This window comes from Mirounga angustirostris, unplaced genomic scaffold (assembly GCF_029215605.1).
Source record: "Mirounga angustirostris isolate CCGP_5_RB_7025 unplaced genomic scaffold, mMirAng1.0.hap1 SCAF_3, whole genome shotgun sequence".
Lineage (NCBI taxonomy): Eukaryota > Metazoa > Chordata > Mammalia > Carnivora > Phocidae > Mirounga > Mirounga angustirostris.
Genome location: NW_026991711.1, coordinates 157,155,456 through 157,175,849, shown reverse-complemented (window position 1 = coordinate 157,175,849; position 20,394 = coordinate 157,155,456). Strand labels below are relative to the sequence as shown.

At 42.7% G+C, this 20,394-nt stretch overlaps 1 protein-coding gene across 12 annotated transcripts in view; it reads left to right on the top strand.

The window, feature by feature from the left end:
* The window catches only part of HECW2 (HECT, C2 and WW domain containing E3 ubiquitin protein ligase 2), a 363,868-nt gene that overhangs the window by 235,779 nt on the left and 107,695 nt on the right, over positions 1 to 20,394 (top strand). For all 12 annotated transcript variants that reach the window (XM_064586855.1, XM_064586854.1, XM_064586849.1 and 9 more), the window contains 6 exons: positions 3,117 to 3,217; positions 3,653 to 5,002; positions 6,235 to 6,330; positions 15,778 to 15,928; positions 16,631 to 16,734; positions 17,222 to 17,346. In XM_064586855.1, coding sequence (XP_064442925.1) covers positions 3,117 to 3,217; positions 3,653 to 5,002; positions 6,235 to 6,330; positions 15,778 to 15,928; positions 16,631 to 16,734; positions 17,222 to 17,346 — 1,927 coding nt within the window. The remainder of the gene's footprint in view (positions 1 to 3,116; positions 3,218 to 3,652; positions 5,003 to 6,234; positions 6,331 to 15,777; positions 15,929 to 16,630; positions 16,735 to 17,221; positions 17,347 to 20,394) is intronic.

Genomic DNA, 20,394 nt, shown 5'->3' with positions numbered 1-20,394 from the left:
TAATAAACAGTACTATCACCTGTTAAAATTCTTCTTTCCAAGAGTCTCATTTGTTAATTAATTTATTCAACAAATGATGTGTGTATACATGTATACTGTCTACTAAATGTTAAACATGCTGTTTGGTATTGGGGATATGACAGTGAGCAACACAGATGGATGCAGTTCTTTTCTTACAATTCCTACTAAACATTTATTTCCTAGCTAAAATCTATCATTTTTAGAAATTGTCCATTATCAGCACCAACACTTTCTTTTACTGGCTGAGGAAGAGAAGATGAGGATCAAACAAGAATGAAGGTTTAATTATTCTGGGACTTAATGTCCAAAGAGATGGGTGAGGAACCACAACGTTGAGGACAGGCCTGTGTAATTTGCTGCTAGGTTCATGCCTTAGTGGGCAAAGATCAGGCACCTCTGTGTGTTAGGCGATGTCTAAATTCTGGGAAGACAGTGGTAAGAGAAAGAAAAAGACAGCCCTGCTATTATGCAGATTATAGCCATTATATGATGTTATTTGAACACTTTAATGTAAAAGTAGCATAACTCTACCGTCTAATAGTAAGAAATGCCTATATACCCTTTTGCAGAAAAGGTTTTTGAAAAATACCGGTTTAAGTAGGAAAGGCACTATCAGAATAACAGTCACATGTAGATGAGCCATGAGTAAATTATGTCATTAAAGTGCATGCTCCTGAAAGCAGCCTAGAACCACTGAGAAGACATAAAGCGAGATGGTAGTGTGGTGACTGCAGAGCAGGACCTTCTGCGTCAGGTGAATCTGTGTTCTCATCCCGGTTCTGTCACTCAGTACTTATCTGGCCTTAGACAAGTCACTTACCCTCCCCACGCCTTGGTGTCCTCCTCTAGAAAACAGAGCTGCCACCTGCCTGCCAGGCTGAGAGACAGTGCAGGGTGAGCCCTTAGCAGAGTGCACGTGGCACACGTGAAGCACTCACATTGGGAAACCAAAGCATTTTATTTTATTTATTTTTTTCTTTCTAATATATGATATATATTTTTTTAAATTTAATTTTATTATGTTAGTCACCATACAGTACTTAATTAGTTTTTGATGTAGCGTTCCATGATTCACTGTTTGTGCATAACACCCAGTGCTCCATGCAGTACATGCCCTCCTTAATACCCATCACCAGGCTAACCCATCCCCCCACTCCCCTCCCCTCTAGAACCCTCAGTTTGTTTCTCAGAGTCCATGGTCTCTTATGGTTCGTCTCCCCCTGTGATTTCCCCCCCTTCATTCTTCCCTTCCTTCTCCTAATGTCCTCCATGCTATTCCTTATGTTCCACAAATAAGTGAAACCATATGATAATTGACTTTCTCTGCTTGACTTATTTCACTTAGCATAATCTCCCCCAGTCCCATCCATGTTGATGCAAATTGGGTATTCATCCTTTCTGATGGCTGAGTAGTATTCCATTGTATATATGGACCACGTCTTCTTTATCCATTCATCTGTTGAAGGGCATCTCGGCTCTTTCCACAGTTTGGCTATTGCGGACATTGCTGCTATGAACATTGGGGTGCATACGGCCCTTCTTTTCACTACATCTGTGTCTTTGGGGTAAATACCCAGGAGTGCAATTGCTGGGTCATAGGGTAGCTCTATTTTTAAATTTTTGAGGCACCTCCACACTGTTTTCCAAAGTGGCTGTACCAACTTGCATTCCCACCAGCAGTGTAACCTCTCCAACATTTGTTGTTTCTTTCCCTGTCCATTTTTGCCATTCTAACTGGTGTAAGGTGGTATCTCAATGTAGTTTTGATTTGAATTTCCCTGATGACATTTTAAAAGCATCAATCGAGACAAAAACTATTACCTCGTTTCTAGGAAAGAAAAGAAAAAGGAAGAAGAAAATAATCTTACAGTTTTAAGAAATTCTTGCTAAGAAGTCAGAAAGATCCCTAAGAGCTGAACCGGGATTTTACAGTCACACATGTGTGTCTTTTAAAGGGGTGACATCTATTTGGAATTGTCCTGAGAAGGTAGAGACGGACCAACAAAACTGTGCTGCGCGTTAATAATAAATAGCAGACTAGTGGCTCTAAGCTGCACAGCGGTGCAAGTATTAGGCAAAGGTGTTGTTTTCCTTCTGAAGTTGCCAGTAGAGGGCAGTGTGAGAGCAGAGATAGTATGATTTCGTACTATCCCTTTGATTATTTTCCTTAATTAAGAATAAATTAGATTGAGAATGCAAGCTGCCTCAGACAAGGTCATGATGTAATTGCATTTGACTTTGATTAAATAAACACAGAATTGAAAAAGATTGACAACTTCATCCTCAAAGAGGCTGGTAGCCTGAGTGGGGGGCCAAGGTGGGGCCCTGGTGGGGTGCCCTCCAGCACGCCTCGTGGGGCGGCAACAAGACGCCACCCCAGCAGCACACCTAGCTTCTCCATTAGCATCTCTTGCAAGGCATGCTGGGAAGCAGTGATAGCCAGGCTCCCCCCGGTGGGGGCCAGCAGCTCCGGTCCCCTTACTCTGCAGGTGAGGAGGGGAGGTCCAGTGGCATGCTCCCCTCCCACAGCTGCAGCGGCTGCCAGGGGCAGACACTTCTCACCCTGCTGTCTCCTAACTCCCAGCCCCTACTCCTCAAGTACAGTAGTGAAGTGCCCCCCGCCCCCCCGCCCGTCCTTGTGTGATAGTCCTTGCCTGTTGTGTCCTCGTAGGACCAGTTTCCTATTGTGCTAAATGCTGAGGAGCCAGGCCCTCTTGCGCTTTTATACCTGAGTCGAAAAATAACCCAAACTGTAGACCTTTCACAGCTACTTGATGACCTTGAGAATGCTCTTTTCCTGGTCACTGTTAGCAGTGAGAGAGCACATCAGTCCCCTTTAAGAAAATCACGTGATACTGTATTGCGTTTTCGGCTTATAACAAGATTTCGTTGCATCCTGGGTCGGGGGGGTTATAAGTTTTCCTTTGTGGGAATGAATCATATTACATTGGACTATAACATGCCTTCGAGCGTTGTATTTTCTGGTGAGTGTGAAAGTTTTTGAAGAGAAGTGTGTGAGATTTGGGGGTGGCCTGCTGGAGGAGGTGAAGGCTGACACCAATGTAGTAAGGAAAGAACCATTTCTCCTCTTGCAGCGACCAAATGCTCAGCTACAACCTTGGCCGCAGGCTCCCAGCTGACCACGTGAGCGGGTACCTCCAGTTTAAAGTGGAGGTTACGTCTTCTGTGCACGAAGGTGAGATAGCTGTGTGAATACATCGCTGTAGGAAAAACTTGATAAGTCTTACTCAGTTGTTAGTTTATATTTGAATAGAATTTGAATTTGTGTCCTGTTTTGAAAATAAACAGCTAATAAGTGATTACCTTCTGAAGTTTCCCAAGCAGATAGGCAAGCTTGTTTATCAAAAATATCTCTTAGGTTTATGCCTGTGTTTGGAAACTGGGCTATAGAATTTCTAGTAATAGTGAACATAGACACTTCATATGTCAAACTAACCAACAAGATACTCATTCAGTAGTGAGTTGCTTATCTTCTCAAGGCAATAATACTGTAAAGAGGCCTTAATGGGATGACTGAATTTGTTGAACTGATGGGTGGCAAAGGAATAGGACATTAAAAGTTCATTTGTTATTACCACTTTGTTTTAATAAATGCTGTTTTCTCCTTTAGATGCTTCTCCAGAAGCTGTTGGCACAATACTTGGGGTCAATACTGTAAATGGAGACCTAGGAAGCCCTTCTGATGAGGAGGACATGCCCGGGGGCCATCATGACAGCCCCGTTTGTTCTAATGGACCAGTTTCTGAGGACAGTGCTGCTGATGGGACGCCCAAGCATTCTCTCAGGACTAGCTCTACTCTGGAAATAGACACAGAGGAATTAACCTCTACTTCTTCAAGGACCTCACCTCCCCGAGGACGTCAGGATTCACTCAATGATTACTTAGATGCGATTGAACACAATGGCCATTCCAGGCCGGGCCCAGCCACCTGCTCGGAGAGGTCCATGGGAGCCTCTCCAAAACTAAGGAGTAGTTTTCCCACTGACACAAGACTCAATGCAATGCTTCATATCGACTCAGATGAGGAAGACCACGAGTTCCAGCAAGACCTAGGATATCCATCTTCCTTGGAGGAGGAGGGAGGGCTAATAATGTTTGGCACGGCATCGAGAACTGATGATGTGAGCCTGACATCACAGACAAAGCCAGAAGACAACCCAGTGGAGGTGGAGGAAGCCCCCACAAATGAAGCCGCTTCCTTCGAGGATAAGCCAGAACATCTTCCAGAGCTGGCAGAGGCCTCCTTACCCCCAGGCCCAGTCCCAGATGAAAGCGAAAATGGCCCAGAGTCTCAACCAAGTGCTGACCAGGGCAGCACCGAATTGTGTGGCTCTCAGGAGGTGGATCAGCCCACGAGTGGGGCAGACACGGGGACTTCCGACACGTCAGGAGGAAGCCGCAGAGCCATCAGTGAGACTGAGTCCCTGGATCAGGGGTCTGAGCCTTCCCAGGTATCCTCTGAAACAGAGCCCAGTGACCCTGCCAGGACAGAGAGCGTGAGCGAGGCCAGCACGCGGCCGGAGGGCGAGAGCGACCTGGAAGGCGCCGACAGCTCCTGCAATGAGAGCGTTACCACACAGCTCTCCTCGGTGGACACGCGGTGCTCGTCTCTTGAGAGCGCACGCCTTCCCGAAACCCCGGCCTTTTCCTCTCAGGAGGAGGAAGATGGAGCCTGCGCAGCAGAACCCATCAGCAGCGGCCCCGCGGAAGGGTCGCAGGATTCCATACGCACTCCCAGTGCTTTGCCGGTGGTGCAGGCGCCCAGTGGAGAGGAGGAAAGGCCAGGGGCAGACTCGGCCCCTCTGCCTCACCAGGAGGAGGTGGGGGAGGTCTGGCAGCGGCGGGGGAGCCTGGAGGGAGCTGCTGCTGCCGAGAGCCAGCCCCAAGGAGCGGGTGATGCCGGGGCTGCCCACGGGGCTTGTGAAGGGGCCACTGCCCAGGAGGAGGGCGCCACCGGAGGTAGGATGTACAAGTCGGTATGGCTCTTGGCTCAAGCATACCGCTTCAAGAGAAGTCTTGGGGTTTTGTCCCTCAGTGTAAATTATACTGCAGGTCGCATGTTATCTGAATTCTTTTCTTCACCTTGGTCCTCAACAGTTAGCTTTTTTTTCAAACAGATCTTCTGTTTTTGAAATAAGAGGCCTGTCAGATGGTAGTCTTCAAATTTCAATAATGAATCTCCAGTGGGACCTGGGTTTGTAGACACAAAACCAAACAGGCTGACAGCTTTAACATCAGTGTAATGTGTAGAGGCTTTCAGGAACATCTTTTTTTTTTTTTTTTAAGATTTTATTTATTTATTTGACAGAGAGAGACACAGCGAGAGAGGGAGCACAAGAGGGGGAGTGGGAGAGGGAGAAGCAGGCTCCCCACGGAGCAGGGAGCCCGACGCGGGGCTCGATCCCAGGACCCTGGGATCATGACCTGAGCCGAAGGCAGACGCTTAAGGACGGAGCCACCCAGGCGCCCCACTTTCAGGAACATCTTAAGTTACTCCTCTTTGTATTAAACCCTCAAAACAGAACTTAATATGTACTTTGCATCAATTGTAATATTTTTTACTTCTGCAGTACGAAAAATGTTAACTAAGTTAGGTGATGCGTTCTGACACTTGAAGAATAAGCTGTTTTAGTACCTGGGGATGCAGATTTACACATAAAATTTGTATTATGTCTCAATGAACATGACCTGGTAGAATGTTTCCTTTGATGCATCAGAAAGTCTAAGGATAATTCACTGTGGCTAAATAGCTCAGACTCAGAAATGGGAATGATATTCTTATTCTGTAATTTATTTTTCTACCTAAAGTATCCCCTTTTTCTCCTCCTCCTCTTTTCCTTTTATTTTTGTTTTTGTTTCCTTCATCATCTTGCGGCCATTATGTGGCCCTAAAACATTGGTGCATGACCAGGACCAGCCAGGAGAGGAGAAAGTGGGGGAGGGGGGATGGGTAGAGAGAGAGACATTTCTCTAGAAGACCCTCTTCTGATTGAGCATTCAGCTCTTGTTCTTTTCTTTTGTTTCTGGGTCCTCATATGGAAAAGGAGACTAAAGAGAGGAAAGAGACTAGCTCTAGGATTTATGTTGGGTATTGTTGTTGTTGTTTTGTTTTTGTTTTTGTTTTTCACAAAGACTGTTTTGACACTGAAGGGGAAAACACTACCCAAGTACCTCTTTCTCTTTAATCCTAGGTTCTCAGGCCAATGGCCACCAGCCATTGAGATCGCTGCCTTCGGTGCGCCAAGATGTTAGCCGCTACCAGAGGGTGGACGAGGCTCTTCCACCAAGTGAGCACCTGTTAGCTAAGGGGTCCGCCTTGCTCAGAGGGTGCAAGGATGACAGGCAGATCCTTTCCATGGGAACGAAAAGATGAGAGATGAGAGAAAGGGATCTCAGGGCTGCCCCTTGACAGAGCAGCTGCAGACTGGAAAGTGCTAAGCTGATGACTCCTTGTTGGCACTGTCCTGCTGAATGAGGAGGCAGCCGGGGTGGGGGGTGGGGTGGAGCAAATACTATAATATCCGTAGAGTCAATACTGTAATTGGGAAACAGAACCAGATATTTGGGACAGTTGGGTTCATAATAGAAAATTTTAAAAATTATGCCTAACGGCAGCATGAATTTTCAGTTAGGAGACAAATTGGTACAGTCTCTTAGAAAAGCCTCACTCTATGTGATATACTTCTTTCTATTCACTTACAGCATTTTAAATCATTAAGTGCAGTGTTCTGATTTTTTCCTTGGGGATATGCAGAGAAGTGTTAATAATTTCAGAAATTGGTCTACCATTTGTTTGGAGCATGATAATCATCTGAGGTTTTGAAAGATAGGTTATTTCTTTCACTTTCAAGAAACATGTAACACTTAAAAGGGGGGATGGTTGAGGATGAGGGATTCTGGAAAAATAGTTGTGCAACCTGTATCCGCAGGTCTGAGCGATACCCATGGCCAGTCATAATCTGGACATAATTTAAGCTCTGTTTAAATGTCCAGGATCCCTTAAAGCAGTATTGCTCTGTAAGAGCAAGCATTTTGATGAACAGTAACAAAGCTTATGGGGGAACACATTGGAAAATACATCTTTCTGCATTGCTTTTTCTTCTTATTCACTCTCTCAACTCTCCCACCTTATAGGTGATCAGAGCAAGAAGCTGATGCCCTTGGCCTTCTGCGTTTTAAAAATGGTGGGACATAGGAGTGCTTGGGTGGCTCAGTCGGTTAAGCATCTGCCTTGGGTTCAGGTCATGATCCTGGAGTCCTGGGATCGAACCCCGTGTCAGGCTCCCTGCTCAGCAGGGAATCTGCTTCTCCCTCTCCCTCTGCCCTTTCCCCCTGATCATGCTCTATCTCTCTCTCAAATTAAAAAAAAAATTTTTTTAAATGGTGGGACATAAAGGTGGGGCTGTGGGACTATGCATATGTAGGGCTGAAATGCTGAATGCTTAGTTTTGGTGAGTGTTAACAAAAAAGCTGAATAGTACTATGTACAATTGGTCAAAATATTGGCTTGATCCTTTGGAAATTCTTTTGTGTACAGTTCCTCCCCTTGTTCATGTATTTTGATGATTGAAGGTAGTTACTTATAGGAAATGTGTATTTTAAGCAACTTTAAAAAATAGACCAAGAGATTAATTAACCAGTATATCATCTTAAGCAGGTGGGGGAATAAAAAAATTCTTTATTGTTTACCCCTGGAGAAAAGATTAGAGACAGAAAAGAAAAATATTCCTGGGAGATACTTAGATATAATAGGAAAAAAATGAATTGGGAACATGAGGAGAGGATTCTGGAAGAGCTCTGTTTATATGTGTATGTGGATTAATAGTAATTCGAGTTTCAGAGGCATTGTGTCACATCAGAGTATGGGTAAATGGCCTCTTCCTGGCCACATGTAATTGCTCTGAATTTTACTGAACCATGATTTTGTTTTCCGGATTGCATAATACAGACAAGTACTTTCCTGCTGAAACTGACCACTTTTTGTGATATTTCAATGCATTTGTTTAAACACTGATATTTTTATTACACAAAATATATTTTAGGATTTTAAAAAATAAACAATTGGTTTATTTTAATAAGTTGATATATCTAAAAGCAAAACAGCAATTTAATAGTATATCCAATTTAATGAGTAACTGAAGAGGAGGAAATTCTTTTTTTAAAAAATATTTTTTTTTTTTTGAGAGAGAGAGAGAGTGGGGGGGGAGGGGCAGAGGGAAAGGGAGAGAAAGAAAGAATCCTCAAGTAGACTTCCCATTGAGTGTGGAACCCTATGCAGGGCTCCACGAGAGGCTCAATCCCAGGATCCTGAGATCATGACCTGAGTGGAAACCAAGAGCTGACCGCTTAAACTGACTGAGCCACCCAGGTGCCCCAAGAGGAGAAAAATTCTTAATCCCTTTCATGCAACTTGCAATTTACAAATTTGGGGATTTCTATTATCAAGGCTAGGTTACAGATTATGGTCTGAGCATGCCCGATTACTGTTCAGCTCTGTCCTCCCACTGTTTCAGCCCCTCCTATTCTCATGTGTGTCTCATCCTTTCAACACCTTACTTAATCACATGGCTGCCCTGCTAGTTGTCTGTCCCCAACCTAACCAGTTCTCTGCCTTCCTTTCCCAACTGGGCAACTCTGCTACCACCTCGGGCCACACCTCTGACTTGGAGCTATGGCATTCCACATTCCACATTCCACACTGCCTTGTGCCTCTGCCTTCATGCAGTGTCTCCAGGGAGGCTCGGCCACGGGGCATCCCGTTGGAGTGTACAGATTAGTCCATCCCTTGAATGACCTGGCTGAATTATTTTCAGGCTAAGAGTTGTACTTTTAACACTATGAATTATAATATTCAAGCTCGCATAGTGCTTTATAGTTTACAGAGCATTTTTACATGCTTCATTCTTTATTCTTTGTTACATTTTTATGAGGTAGGTCAAGTGAGTAGAAATTGGCTAAAATGATTCTTTCATTTTATAGATGGAGAAACTGAAGCCCAGATAAATTAAGTAACTTGTTTACGATCCCATACTAGTAGAAGTTGAGACAGAGTCTTAAACCTTCCTTCTCCTCTATCAGGTATTCTGATCTAAGATTAGAAGGGAAGGGACTGTTGTGTGGGTAGATGAATATAAATTCTGAAAGCTTACTTAGAAGCAGAGTAGTGGCTTGTGTGGTGGTGTGTTATCTATTAGGTGCAAGCATCACCTTAAATCAGAGGCTTTAGGGGTTTCCCTGAAGCTTTATTCTATTGTAGTGTTTTGAGGTCAAACCTAGGAAGGCTCAAAAAGTGCTCAACTTTCTTCTCCTTCTTCTGGGTTAAGATTACTCAGCAGGACTCTTCCCCAGGGGCCCTGAAATAGAAGAAAAGTGGTTGTAGTGACAATATGAACATAGCCCAGACAGGTTTGCTCTGTTAAGCTTTTGTATCAGACTCAGGAGCACTTTTTCCTCCTTGTGTCGATCGCTATCCACAACCCTGTGGGGCAGGCTGCTGAAACATTGTACCTTGGGCTCTGATGCCCGCCCCTCATTCTTGATTCTTTCTTTTCTTTTCCTAATTATTATTGTTATTTGAGCTTATTTTCACCTTAATTGAAATTTGTGTGCTAACATATAGTGAAGAAACCACCCAGCAAACTTAGGCTTCTCTCTGAGGATTTACGAACTCAATTAAGGGGGTTCAGTGGTATCCCTTGCTGTATCTTTTCCCTGTTACAGCTGATCATGTGGTGGGCTAAGCATCAGTGTTATAACTTAGTCTCTGAACATCTATTTGATCTCTTTTTATGCAAAGCAGTTTTCCTTGTTTGTTTGCTTCAGCATCTAATCTAATTCCTCTTATCTCAGAATCAGGGACCTGTTCTTGGACTTAGTACAGAGATGACACAGTTGTAACGATGTCCTACCAATTGTTTTCAGAATCTTACTCTTGCTTTAGGCCATGGGCCCTGAGAAATGACCTTGTGAGCTATGTAACTCCAGTCCCTGGCTGAGAGATGCTCTCATGATCCATACAACACAAGAACACTCCAGGTCTTAAGGGCAGCATGGCAGTGTGGTGAGCCTTCCCTGGAAGTGGCTTCAGTCTGAATCCACACTGAGCGCCTTCAGAATTTGCCTATCTTCTTCTGAGGTGATTGATGGCACTGGCAGCTGGAGGCAGGTCAGGGCTGAAGCCCCCTGCAACATCATCAGCATGACAGATATTGGTCATTTTGCCTTAAGAGAAGCAAAAAAAGAACGGTCAGCTCAGCCCCTTCTGAAAAACTATTTTATTTTTCTTATTGGGTCCAGTATAATTGTGACTTAATCCCTTGCTGCCCTGGGGACAGTAAGGAACTGTTGAGTGTTTTTCCCCCAAAAGTGTAGGAATAGGATTAGACTCACGAGGAACCATCTAGATTATTGGACTCTTGTAGGATCCCAGGATTATTGCCACGTTGTTAGGACTAGCGTACTACTTAGGTGGCAGGTTGAAATGGGCAGGTCTGGAAAAACACAGGAGAATGTTTATCATTTTTTTGGTTGTGCACTTTCATTATTAAAGCATCCTTTGAAATGAAGGTTTAAAGTAAGGCAGTGAATCTGAAAGGTGTAATTAATCTAACTTTCTAGTATGTATAAGGCTAGGGGTTCTTATTTTCTAGAGCTTAAAAGTGAATTTTTATTTATTTATTTTTGAAAAAAGTTTATCTGTTCATTTGACAGAGAGAGAGAGATAGTGAAAGCAGGACCACAAGCAGGGGGAGTGGGAGAGGGAGAAGCAGGCTTCCAGCCAAGCAGGGAGCCCGATGCGGGGCTCGATCCCAGGACACTGGGACCATGACCCGAGCCGAAGGCAGACGCTTAACGACTGAGCCACCCAGGCGCCCCTAAAAGTGAATTTTAAGAGAAGAATTCATACTTTTAATCTAAAAAGCTACTTTCTTTAAAAATTGACTATTAAGGTCCACCATAGGCAGCTGTTTGAGATTTTTTTAAACTTTGTATTTAACTGTAATATACATACAGAGAAGAGCATATTCTGCCTGCGAAATACCCCCAAACTGAGTATGCATGTGCACTGGTGCCCCGTCACTCTTTGCGTCTGTTGCGATCACTAACCCGCCCTCCTGAAGGGGAAGTAGGCCTATTATGCTGCCTCCCAAAATCATAGATAAGTTAACTTACTTCTGTACTTGTACAAATGCTATACACCTCCTTGAGTGTTAGAATAAGGAAAAACTAATCTTTTAAACACTGCTGTCCCGCATCTACCACAAAAGCTTAATTTTTTCCTTAGAATACCTTCAGTTCATTATAACTTTATCATCTCACCATGTGGCGAAGACACCATGGTTCTTATAATTTCTTATAGTGGCTTATACATTTACTTCCCAAAGTTCAGGTTCCTCATCCTTCTAAACCCAGTTATAACTAACTCAAGCCCCACTCGTGATCCTCTCATCCCCTTGGTTCATGTGGTTCATGCTTCCCCTGAAGTGCCATCCTTTATGTCTAGTTTTTGATCTTCTTCCCAGTCTCCACACTCTCCCAGATGTGTTCACGGCTTCATTTCATCGCCAGCTGGACAGTCCAGCGCAGACCAAGGTCTGGTGTGAAAGGACTGGGAAAGATGCCTGATGGGATGACGAGGGATCACGGGGACGACTCCTGTTCCCACAAATGCTGATTTTAAAAGTTGGAAGTGTCCAAGACCTTCCCTGCTCTGCCTCCCTCCGGTGCCCTGGCTAGGGATTAATGCTGTGACAGTGGCCTGGGCGAACTTTTACACACTTTGCAACTCTAATTTCCCCCTTATTGTCCAGCTATTCAAAGGGGGCTGTTCTATTTGAGTCTCGGGATATCTCCCAGTCCACTTGCTCCTGGATTTCAGTTCGGAGTCTTTAGGATGAAGTTTAGTTTCTTGTGAGCCTCTACGTCGTGACCTCTGAGAAATCTAGCATTAGCTCCATGGCTTTATCTAGTAAATTAGCTGCTTTAAGTTCTTACAAATTTATGTCAGTGTCCCTCACATTTTAGTGTGTCTAGGAGTCACTTGGGAAGGTTGTCAAAAATGTAGATGACTGAGTCCTAACTTCAGATAGTCTGATTTTGCAGATCTAAGGTGTGTCCTGGGAATCTGCATTTTTATTGATCCTCAAAGTGATTCTGATACCTACGGCCGGAGTCCCACATTTTGAGAAGCGTTTCTGCAGATACCAGTTCTCAAACCTTGTTATTGCCATGAAGCTCTTTATGCAAATAAAATCTCGGGTGGAACACCAGTAGGCACAAGAGGTAACACTGGGGCTGTGGTGGCCAACATGGAGTTGGCAGATGGTTCTCAGGACCTCAAAGCCCCTGGCTCTATACGGCTAAATTAATTAGAGTTTAGTTTGCAAATTCTGGCCTAGACATAAGATGTTGATAGGTTCTTACTAAACCTAATGTAGAAAAATGGGTGTCATTTTGAAGATTCTTATAATTTTAGAACTGAAAGGGATCTTGGCAAGGTATAATACTGTCCTCTCATTTTTCAGGTAAAGAAACTGTGATTCAGAGGTATAGTGATTTATTGAAGGTCATGGAGCAAAGGTGTGACAAAGCCATGGCCAGAAGGCCCAGGCCTTCTACTTCCCAATTTGGTGCACTGCATATACATACGCACCCCAATACATTGTTCTCAGACTCATTTGCCCACTGATTATACACCCCACTTTACAATGTGGCAAGACAAGGAAGTAAATGCCAAGTTCCCAGTCTTCTAATCCTGCCTGTCTGATTTTATCCTGGTCTCTGAAAGACAACTTTGATGCTGGGCAATGAGTTCTCATATGCTTACTTGTACCAAGAATAAACCAGGCCCAATATAAAAATTTATAAGCAACCATACCCACCTCTCTCCACCCTGCAAAGAAACTTTGATAGATACAATAGAGAGCTAATCTTCCTATAGGCACCTCTACTGTCTTTGTCTGGATGGAAGGGTATTGACCACTTGGGTAAGAGTCAACAACAGAACAGCCTTTCTCAATCTGATGATAAGTGTCCACTTGAAATCAGCAAGACAGCATTTCTCTTTATGGGATCTTAAGTAACAGCCTCAATTTAAAGATATGACATTTGATAGGGATAGTCTTAATGTGCCTCCAATGTCCCACGTTCTTTGAAAGCAAATTTTCGGACCTCATTTTCTTGTTCTCCTCATGGCACACAGAGGTATCTTTGTTGAAATACATTAAGGTTATTCCTGGACTTTGTGGAAAGCGAACACAAGAATCTTTTTGTTATGATTTTATGTTATTGAAATTATTTGTTCATTCATTTCATGCTATGTGCAAAGTGTAGTGGTAAATATATGCGGAGATTCCCCACTCTCCCTCCTCCCCCATTTTCTTACCCATATGGCCCTTATAGAGACCACATTCTGTGGGGTAAATTCCTATGTAGTTTGTTCAAGGAAAAAGTTCTATCTTTGAAGATATTTTTTTTACTTTCTTTTGTCAGAAAATGGAAAGTATGCCACAATGTGTTTTCTTTTCTGCCTTAACTGCCAGAAAACTTAGAGCCAAATTTGAGTTATAAGCTTATCTTGGGAGCTTGGCAGCACCTCTCTTTCTACTTTCTTTAGTTGGCTTCAGTTCTGTTTTTATCCCTAATTGACCTATTCTACGTTTTTAAAATTGGAAGCTACTGTAAACATTTTTGGGGAAAGAAATGGCCACTTGTTTTCTTGTGCATTTGAGTTGCATATGCTATGTGCTTGAATTATCCTGGCTCTAATGAGATGGAATAATTGGTTCTCAAAATCTTTGAGGTGGGAAAGTATGCAAAGAGCAGAGCAGAACAATGGAATAGATCAAAGGGTTTTGGAAAATGGTTTCTGAAAAGGCTCTAATGTAGTTCCTATTTGTCAGCTTATGGCAGGCTGATCACGAGGTCTTTTGGAAATGTCTCATTGATGGGATTGCAACTGTGTCCAAAGAATTCAGGTTTGGCAGGCTGGTTCATTGTAAGTCTGTGTTACCTTGGAGCCTGAGTGACACTGAGTTGTTTTTTGTCTGTGTGGTGCTTTTTCTCAGCCCAATTTTTCTTTCTCTTGCCATTTGTCATCAATTACTATGTGCTAGGGTCAACAAAAACAGATCTTTCCACCCCCCCACTGAGGCAGCCCTCAGTAATCAGCTGCTGCTGGCTGGGGTCTACCATTCAGGTCTTTCCAACCCTGAGAACTTTGTTAGAATACTTGCTCTATTCACCTCCAGAGTAAATGCCATAGGGGATCAGGAGCAAACATGCCGTCCTCCTAGTCTCCAGGGTTAGACCCATGGTGTCTGTTGATAAGCTATGTGCTGACATGGGTAGTTTTGAAATAATTGAGCTGCTAAGGAGAATGGTGCTTATTAATTTCAAAAAATACTTTACACAGAAATAGAGATGTATAAAAGCTTTGCTGGTTAAAGAATAGATTTCTGCTGTTTTATTTTTTAAAGATTTATTTATTAGAGAGAGAGAGTGGGGGTGGGAAGGGGCAGAGGGAGAGGGAGAGAGAGAATCCCAAGCAGGCTCCACACCCAGCATGGAGCCAGATGCAGGACTTGATCCCACGACCCTGAGATCATGACCTGAGTTGAAATCAAGAGCTGGACGTTTAACTGGCTGAGCCACCCAGGCATCCTTCTGCTGTTTTTGTATATTATGTATAAATTGCACTTCCCAACTACAGTTAGTTTCAAAATTTTGCCTTTTGAAAAGATCAGCTCGTGCTTTGTGTATTTTGATGGGAGAATGGCCCTTTAGAGAGCCACAGAGGAGGTCGGTCTGGCTCTGAAGATCACTGTGCTTTCTGTTTCTACTGAACATGCACTTATATATTTGCTTACAAAGGTGAACAGACTTAATGAGATTGCTTAAACATAAAATTAAATAATATTTTAAAACGTTGTATTTATTTGAGCTTGAAGGCAAGTAATTACCCTTGTTCTGAAAATGTATTCATCTTTGGGAAAGTGCAAATGGAAGTTTGTAGATAATGATAGTATTTGATGACTGGGCTAGCTTTATTTTCTTCTGAAGACTACATTTACCAGAATTGTTATTTTTTTTAAAGATTTTATTTATTTATTTGAGAGAGAGAATGAGAGAGAGAGAGAGAGCATGAGAGGGGGAGGGTCAGAGGGAGAAGCAGACTCCCTGCCGAGCAGGGAGCCTGAGGTGGGACTCGATCCCGGGACTCCAGGACTGAGCCGAAGGCAGTCGCTTAACCAACTGAGCCACCCAGGCGCCCCTACATTTATCAGAATTGTATGTAAATATGCACTTGGAAGCTTCCAGCTATACTTTCATTCAAGCTGGAAAAAAAGAGAGAGAGAGAGAGAAATCAATTTTTGGTGACAACAATCATTGACACCAATTTCAATGCAAATATCCAAAGTCTTATGATACCAACAACTTGTATTTATAAAACACTGGCACTCATATATGAAGATGGGCATTGTGGACAGATCTGGAAGGATTCTCTACATTCAGAGATTCTTTAAAGCGGGGGTATTACACACACAGGGTATGTTTACTAACGGATCACAGCAGATCCTGAAGTGGACTGAAGGAGGTGCCTGATGACGCAGTGAGATATATGTGATTAGCCCCAATTTCTAGCATGTCAGGGAAAACCCATGCTGAAGTTAATGAACCACATTAATGGCCTCTGCTCTTCCTCTAACCTTTCTTGGTACGTTCCTACTGTGAAGACTGGGAGGCACGCATTGACAGCCATGGCAGGATCTTCTACGTGGATCACGTCAACAGAACCACCACGTGGCAGCGGCCAACAGCGCCCCCGGCCCCCCAGGTGCTGCAGAGGTCCAACTCCATACAGCAAATGGAGCAGCTGAACCGGAGGTGAGGATGGGCATTTTCACTATGACTGTAGTGTGGTTGGGCTTATTTTTATGTGGGCCACAGTAGAAAACATGGATGTCTCTCTTTCATCTTTGGGTGACCTGTCATTAACATGTAGCTGGTACCTCTTGATTTATAGACTTCGGTGAACTTCTCTTGGTTAAAAAAATAATAACCACAGGCATACACTGCTTGTTTGGAAACTAGAGAGGAAATAAGTAATGATGATCCCTTTCGCCAACCCAAGGCATTGATTTTTAGTAAAACAGAGCATATACATAAATGATATGAATCAAATACCTTTCTAAATATCTAGAATCTCCATTCATCATGCATCTTTATTATCAACTTAAGCTTTTTAAATGTCATTCTTTTTTGAAAATGAATGGCTATGAAATAAAAAGTTCTTTTCTTTAACAATATAAGAATTTAATTTTCTTTGGTTAGGGGCTGCGGTTTTTTTTTTAAGTTTTATTACTTTGTTAGGAAAATGTTCCACAAACAACAGACAGAAGAAATTCAATGCGTTGTAATTTATTTAAACAACAGATGGCCCAGAATGTCAGGGAATTGGGCGGGGGGTTGGGGGAAGAAACTTTGGTTGAGGCTGAGAAGATGGTGAAAATTTCTGGGCTCTGGGGGAATGGTTGAGTCCCTCATTTTGGAGGCTGCTGTGTTGTAATGCTAGGTTCCTGATTTTAGGTACCAGAGTATCCGCAGAACCATGACTAACGAGAGGCCTGAGGAAAATACCAACGCTATCGATGGGGCAGGGGAGGAAGCTGACTTTCACCAAGCCAGTGCAGGTAAGAGTCTATAGGTTGGTTTGGTTTGTAATCTCAGAAAAGTAGAAAACAAATAATAAGGATTTCCAAGAAATGAGGTTTTTCTTTTAGTGAACTTTTGATCTTCAATAAGATCTGGTAATCCAATGCAAATAGTAGAATTCACCAGAGACCTCTTCTAATCCTCGACTTTTTACTAGTAGTAAGAGAAGAATCACAAAACAAAATAGAATATAAATGACTTTTTAATCTCTGGATGTGTGGGATAGAGGAAAATGATTGAATCTGATCACTTAAAACATCTAAGGATGCATTAAAATGTTAATAGTGGCTAGAGATACTCAATTCCATTTTAGTCAGGTTTTATCTATGAATTTACATCAAAGCAAAGAGGGTTTGGTGGATTAAAATAATAGTAAATGATATAAGTATTCTTTGGTTCTTTTAAAACATAGATGGAAGTGAATAAATATGTTTCCACTAAATCTAGATGGTCTGCCCCATCTAGATTTCCGACGGGAGAACGTCCTGCCCCACTCTACCTCTAGATCCAGGCTCACGTTGCTGTTACAGTCTCCCCCTGTGAAGTTCCTCATCAGCCCAGAGTTCTTCACCGTGCTGCATTCTAACCCTGTGAGTATCAAATCTGAGAGTTTGTGATGGAAAAAGCAATAGGCCAAAGAAATTATCCTCGTTTACATAGTAATTGTAAGAATGACAAGAGCTGTTTACTGAGCACTAAGTGTGTCCCAAGGTCTGTGTTAAGCACTATATATGTTTTAACCCTTTTGGTCCCAATACACCTATGAGTCAGATAAAATTTCCATTTTTCCAGACAAAGAAACTGAAGCATAGAAAAGTTAAATAACGTTCCTAAGAAACAGTCTTCCAGTGATGGAATGACCAAATCATGGGAATAAGAGCTGTGGCGTAGGAAATATAGCCAGTGGTATTGTAATAACATTGTATGGTGACAGATGGTAGCTACGCTTGTGGTGAACACAGCATAAAGTAGAGAGTTGTCAAATCCCTATGTGGTACACCTGAAACTAATGTAATGTGGCATGTCAACCCTATATATAGAAAAAAAACCGCAAAACAAACAAACAAAAAAAACCATTCCTAAAGTTATACCCCTACTAAGTGGCATCATTGGGGTTAAAATCCCAGAGATACTAACCGTAGAGACTAAGCTCTTAATGACCACTTTATTTCGCCTGCAAAAAGGTAACTAAATATCTGAGCGTCGACAGCAGGCAGTGGTCAGGTCAGTCTTTGAGATTGTGGCACATGCTTTCTGAAAGAGAAAATATAAACTGTATACATTGCTGGAATCTGAAAAATAAATCAATAAATAGAGGCATATTTTAAAGGTCTATGAAGTAGAGCTGTCTGGGTAATTACTGCAGAAGTACTGGAGCAGGATTGCTAGGACAGCCCTTTGGCATGGCTGGTGGGTCAAGGGCACAGGACACCCTGAAAGTCAAGTCTGAGCCTGGGAAGGTAGGGAGAAGCCAGGGTACATGAACCTAGACTCATATAGAGGATAATTTTAAGAGACGGTAAGGCTTTTATACAAGGAAGAGTGGGCTAACATTTACAGTTGTCACATTTACTGTTGTAAAACAGTATCATTCTGTGGTGGGAAGAACTTTAGGCTTGAAGTCAGATAGATCAGGTTTTCCTTTGCTTATCTCTTTGTCCCTTTGTTCATGCATTCATTCAACCAGGATTTATTAAATGCCTGTGATTTGCCTGGTACAGCCTAGACTGGGGCTAGAGTGGTCAACAAGACAGAGCAGATTAGAGTAACAAACTAGTGAACCAGAAAAGGTAATTCAAATGGTGTGGTATGGCATGAGGTACCATACACGGGGCGAGGGGGTACTCAAGGATGAGCTCCTGGAGGCACTGCTTTAGATTGGGTGGACAGGAAGACCTCTTTGGGGGAGCCACATTTAAGCTGTTTGTAAAATGTCAAGAAGCCAGTAGGGTAAAGGTCTCGAAGCAGAACCTTCCTTGCCAAGGAAAAGCAAAGGCTCTAAGGTTTGAATGAGTCTGATGTGGTATATAATACGGGCAGAGAGGTGAGCAGGACTTCAGAAAGTAGGGCTGGTATGATCTGGCAAAGAGTTTGGGCTTTATTCTAAATGGATTTATTCTAAAGGGATTTCCTGTAGGGGTGTAATGTCAGTGTTTACAAGTTCCTTCTAGCTGCTTTGCTGAGAACGGGTTTTAGAGGGCAAGACTGGCATCAGGGAAACAAGTGAAAAGGTCCTGTGGTGAGACGTAGAAGGAACTGGGACTAGTGCTGTAGCAGTAGAGATAGTGCAAGTGGATGAATATGGGACGTGTTTTGGAGAAAGAACAGACATTCTTGTTAATACTTCAGTAGGTGGGGACAAGAGAAAAGAAAGGCTTCCAGAAAGAGCAGTTGATTGGATAGTAGTGTTCAAGGGTTTGCTGGTAAATGTTCAACAACAGCTCTGGGAAAATTGTGTGTGTGTGTGTGTGTGTGTGTATCTTACAAATTTTACTGAGTGAAGGATGTATAGCACACAATTTACAAATAATAATAAAATTGACACAGAATGCTTTTGTTGCTTTTTGCTGAAGTCTTGTATCAGTAGCCAACCTACAGTTGTTTACAGACAAGTGTAGTTCCAACACGAATGTTTTCATCTACTTTAACCATTAAGACAACAGTGAAGCAGGGGAGACACAAGTTGGAGCTTCACACTCCTGGGTTAGTGAGGTCAGTAGTACCTTCTTTTTGAGCCAGGTCATAGTTTCTGAATACTGGACCTAAATATCTTCGTGTGTGTGTGTGTGTGCACGTGTGCGCGTGGGTAAGCTCGCATGCATGCAGTGTAACAGCAGTGTGAAGTTTAATCTGTATTATTAGCATTTCATTTTCTCCATCAGTTTCTTAAGTCTAGACCTTACATCTAGAAAAAAGCAACAGACTTTTTTGTAAAGGCCCAGAAAGTAAGTATTTTCAGGTTCTGGGCCAAGGACAACATGTAAACAAATGGACGTGGCTGTATCTCAAAAAACTTTGCAGACACAGGCAGCCAGCCCACGGGTCCATAGCTTGCCCACACCTATCCTAGATAGCCCACGAAATAATATCAAGACCTGGTTTGCATTTACTGGTTTCTGTAATGTTAATACTCCCAGCTATAGCTAGTTTTAAGCTGCCAGTATGACCTCACCAACCAGCTTGCCAGTGCAGGCTGCCTTCTTGGGTACAACTTCCTCATCACTACATTGTTTCAAGTAGACGCTGGATTCACAGTTGTTGGGTTGTGGTAAAAGGCTGTAGCTTTTAAACTTGGTCAAGGTCTATAAATAAATGCATATTCTTGATTCCCAGATCTTAGAGACCCTGGTCCATTAGGTCTAGTGCAGGCCCCAAGCATCTGTTTGTTTGTTTGGTTGGTTCCTTAAGTGATTCTGATGCAATTGGCCTATGACCTGTAACTTTGGAATTCCTAGAATAAAGAGATGTTGCGTTAAATGACCTCACTGCTTTTGTCACAACAGTAATGCATCTGGACTTTGGACAACTAACAGATTTTAACAGTGTGAAAATACTCAGCAGTTTAAAGGTTTTTTGTTTCTTTAGTCTTCATGTTTTCATTGTTTTTCCCTTTTCTTGGGCATGATTTCAAAACATCT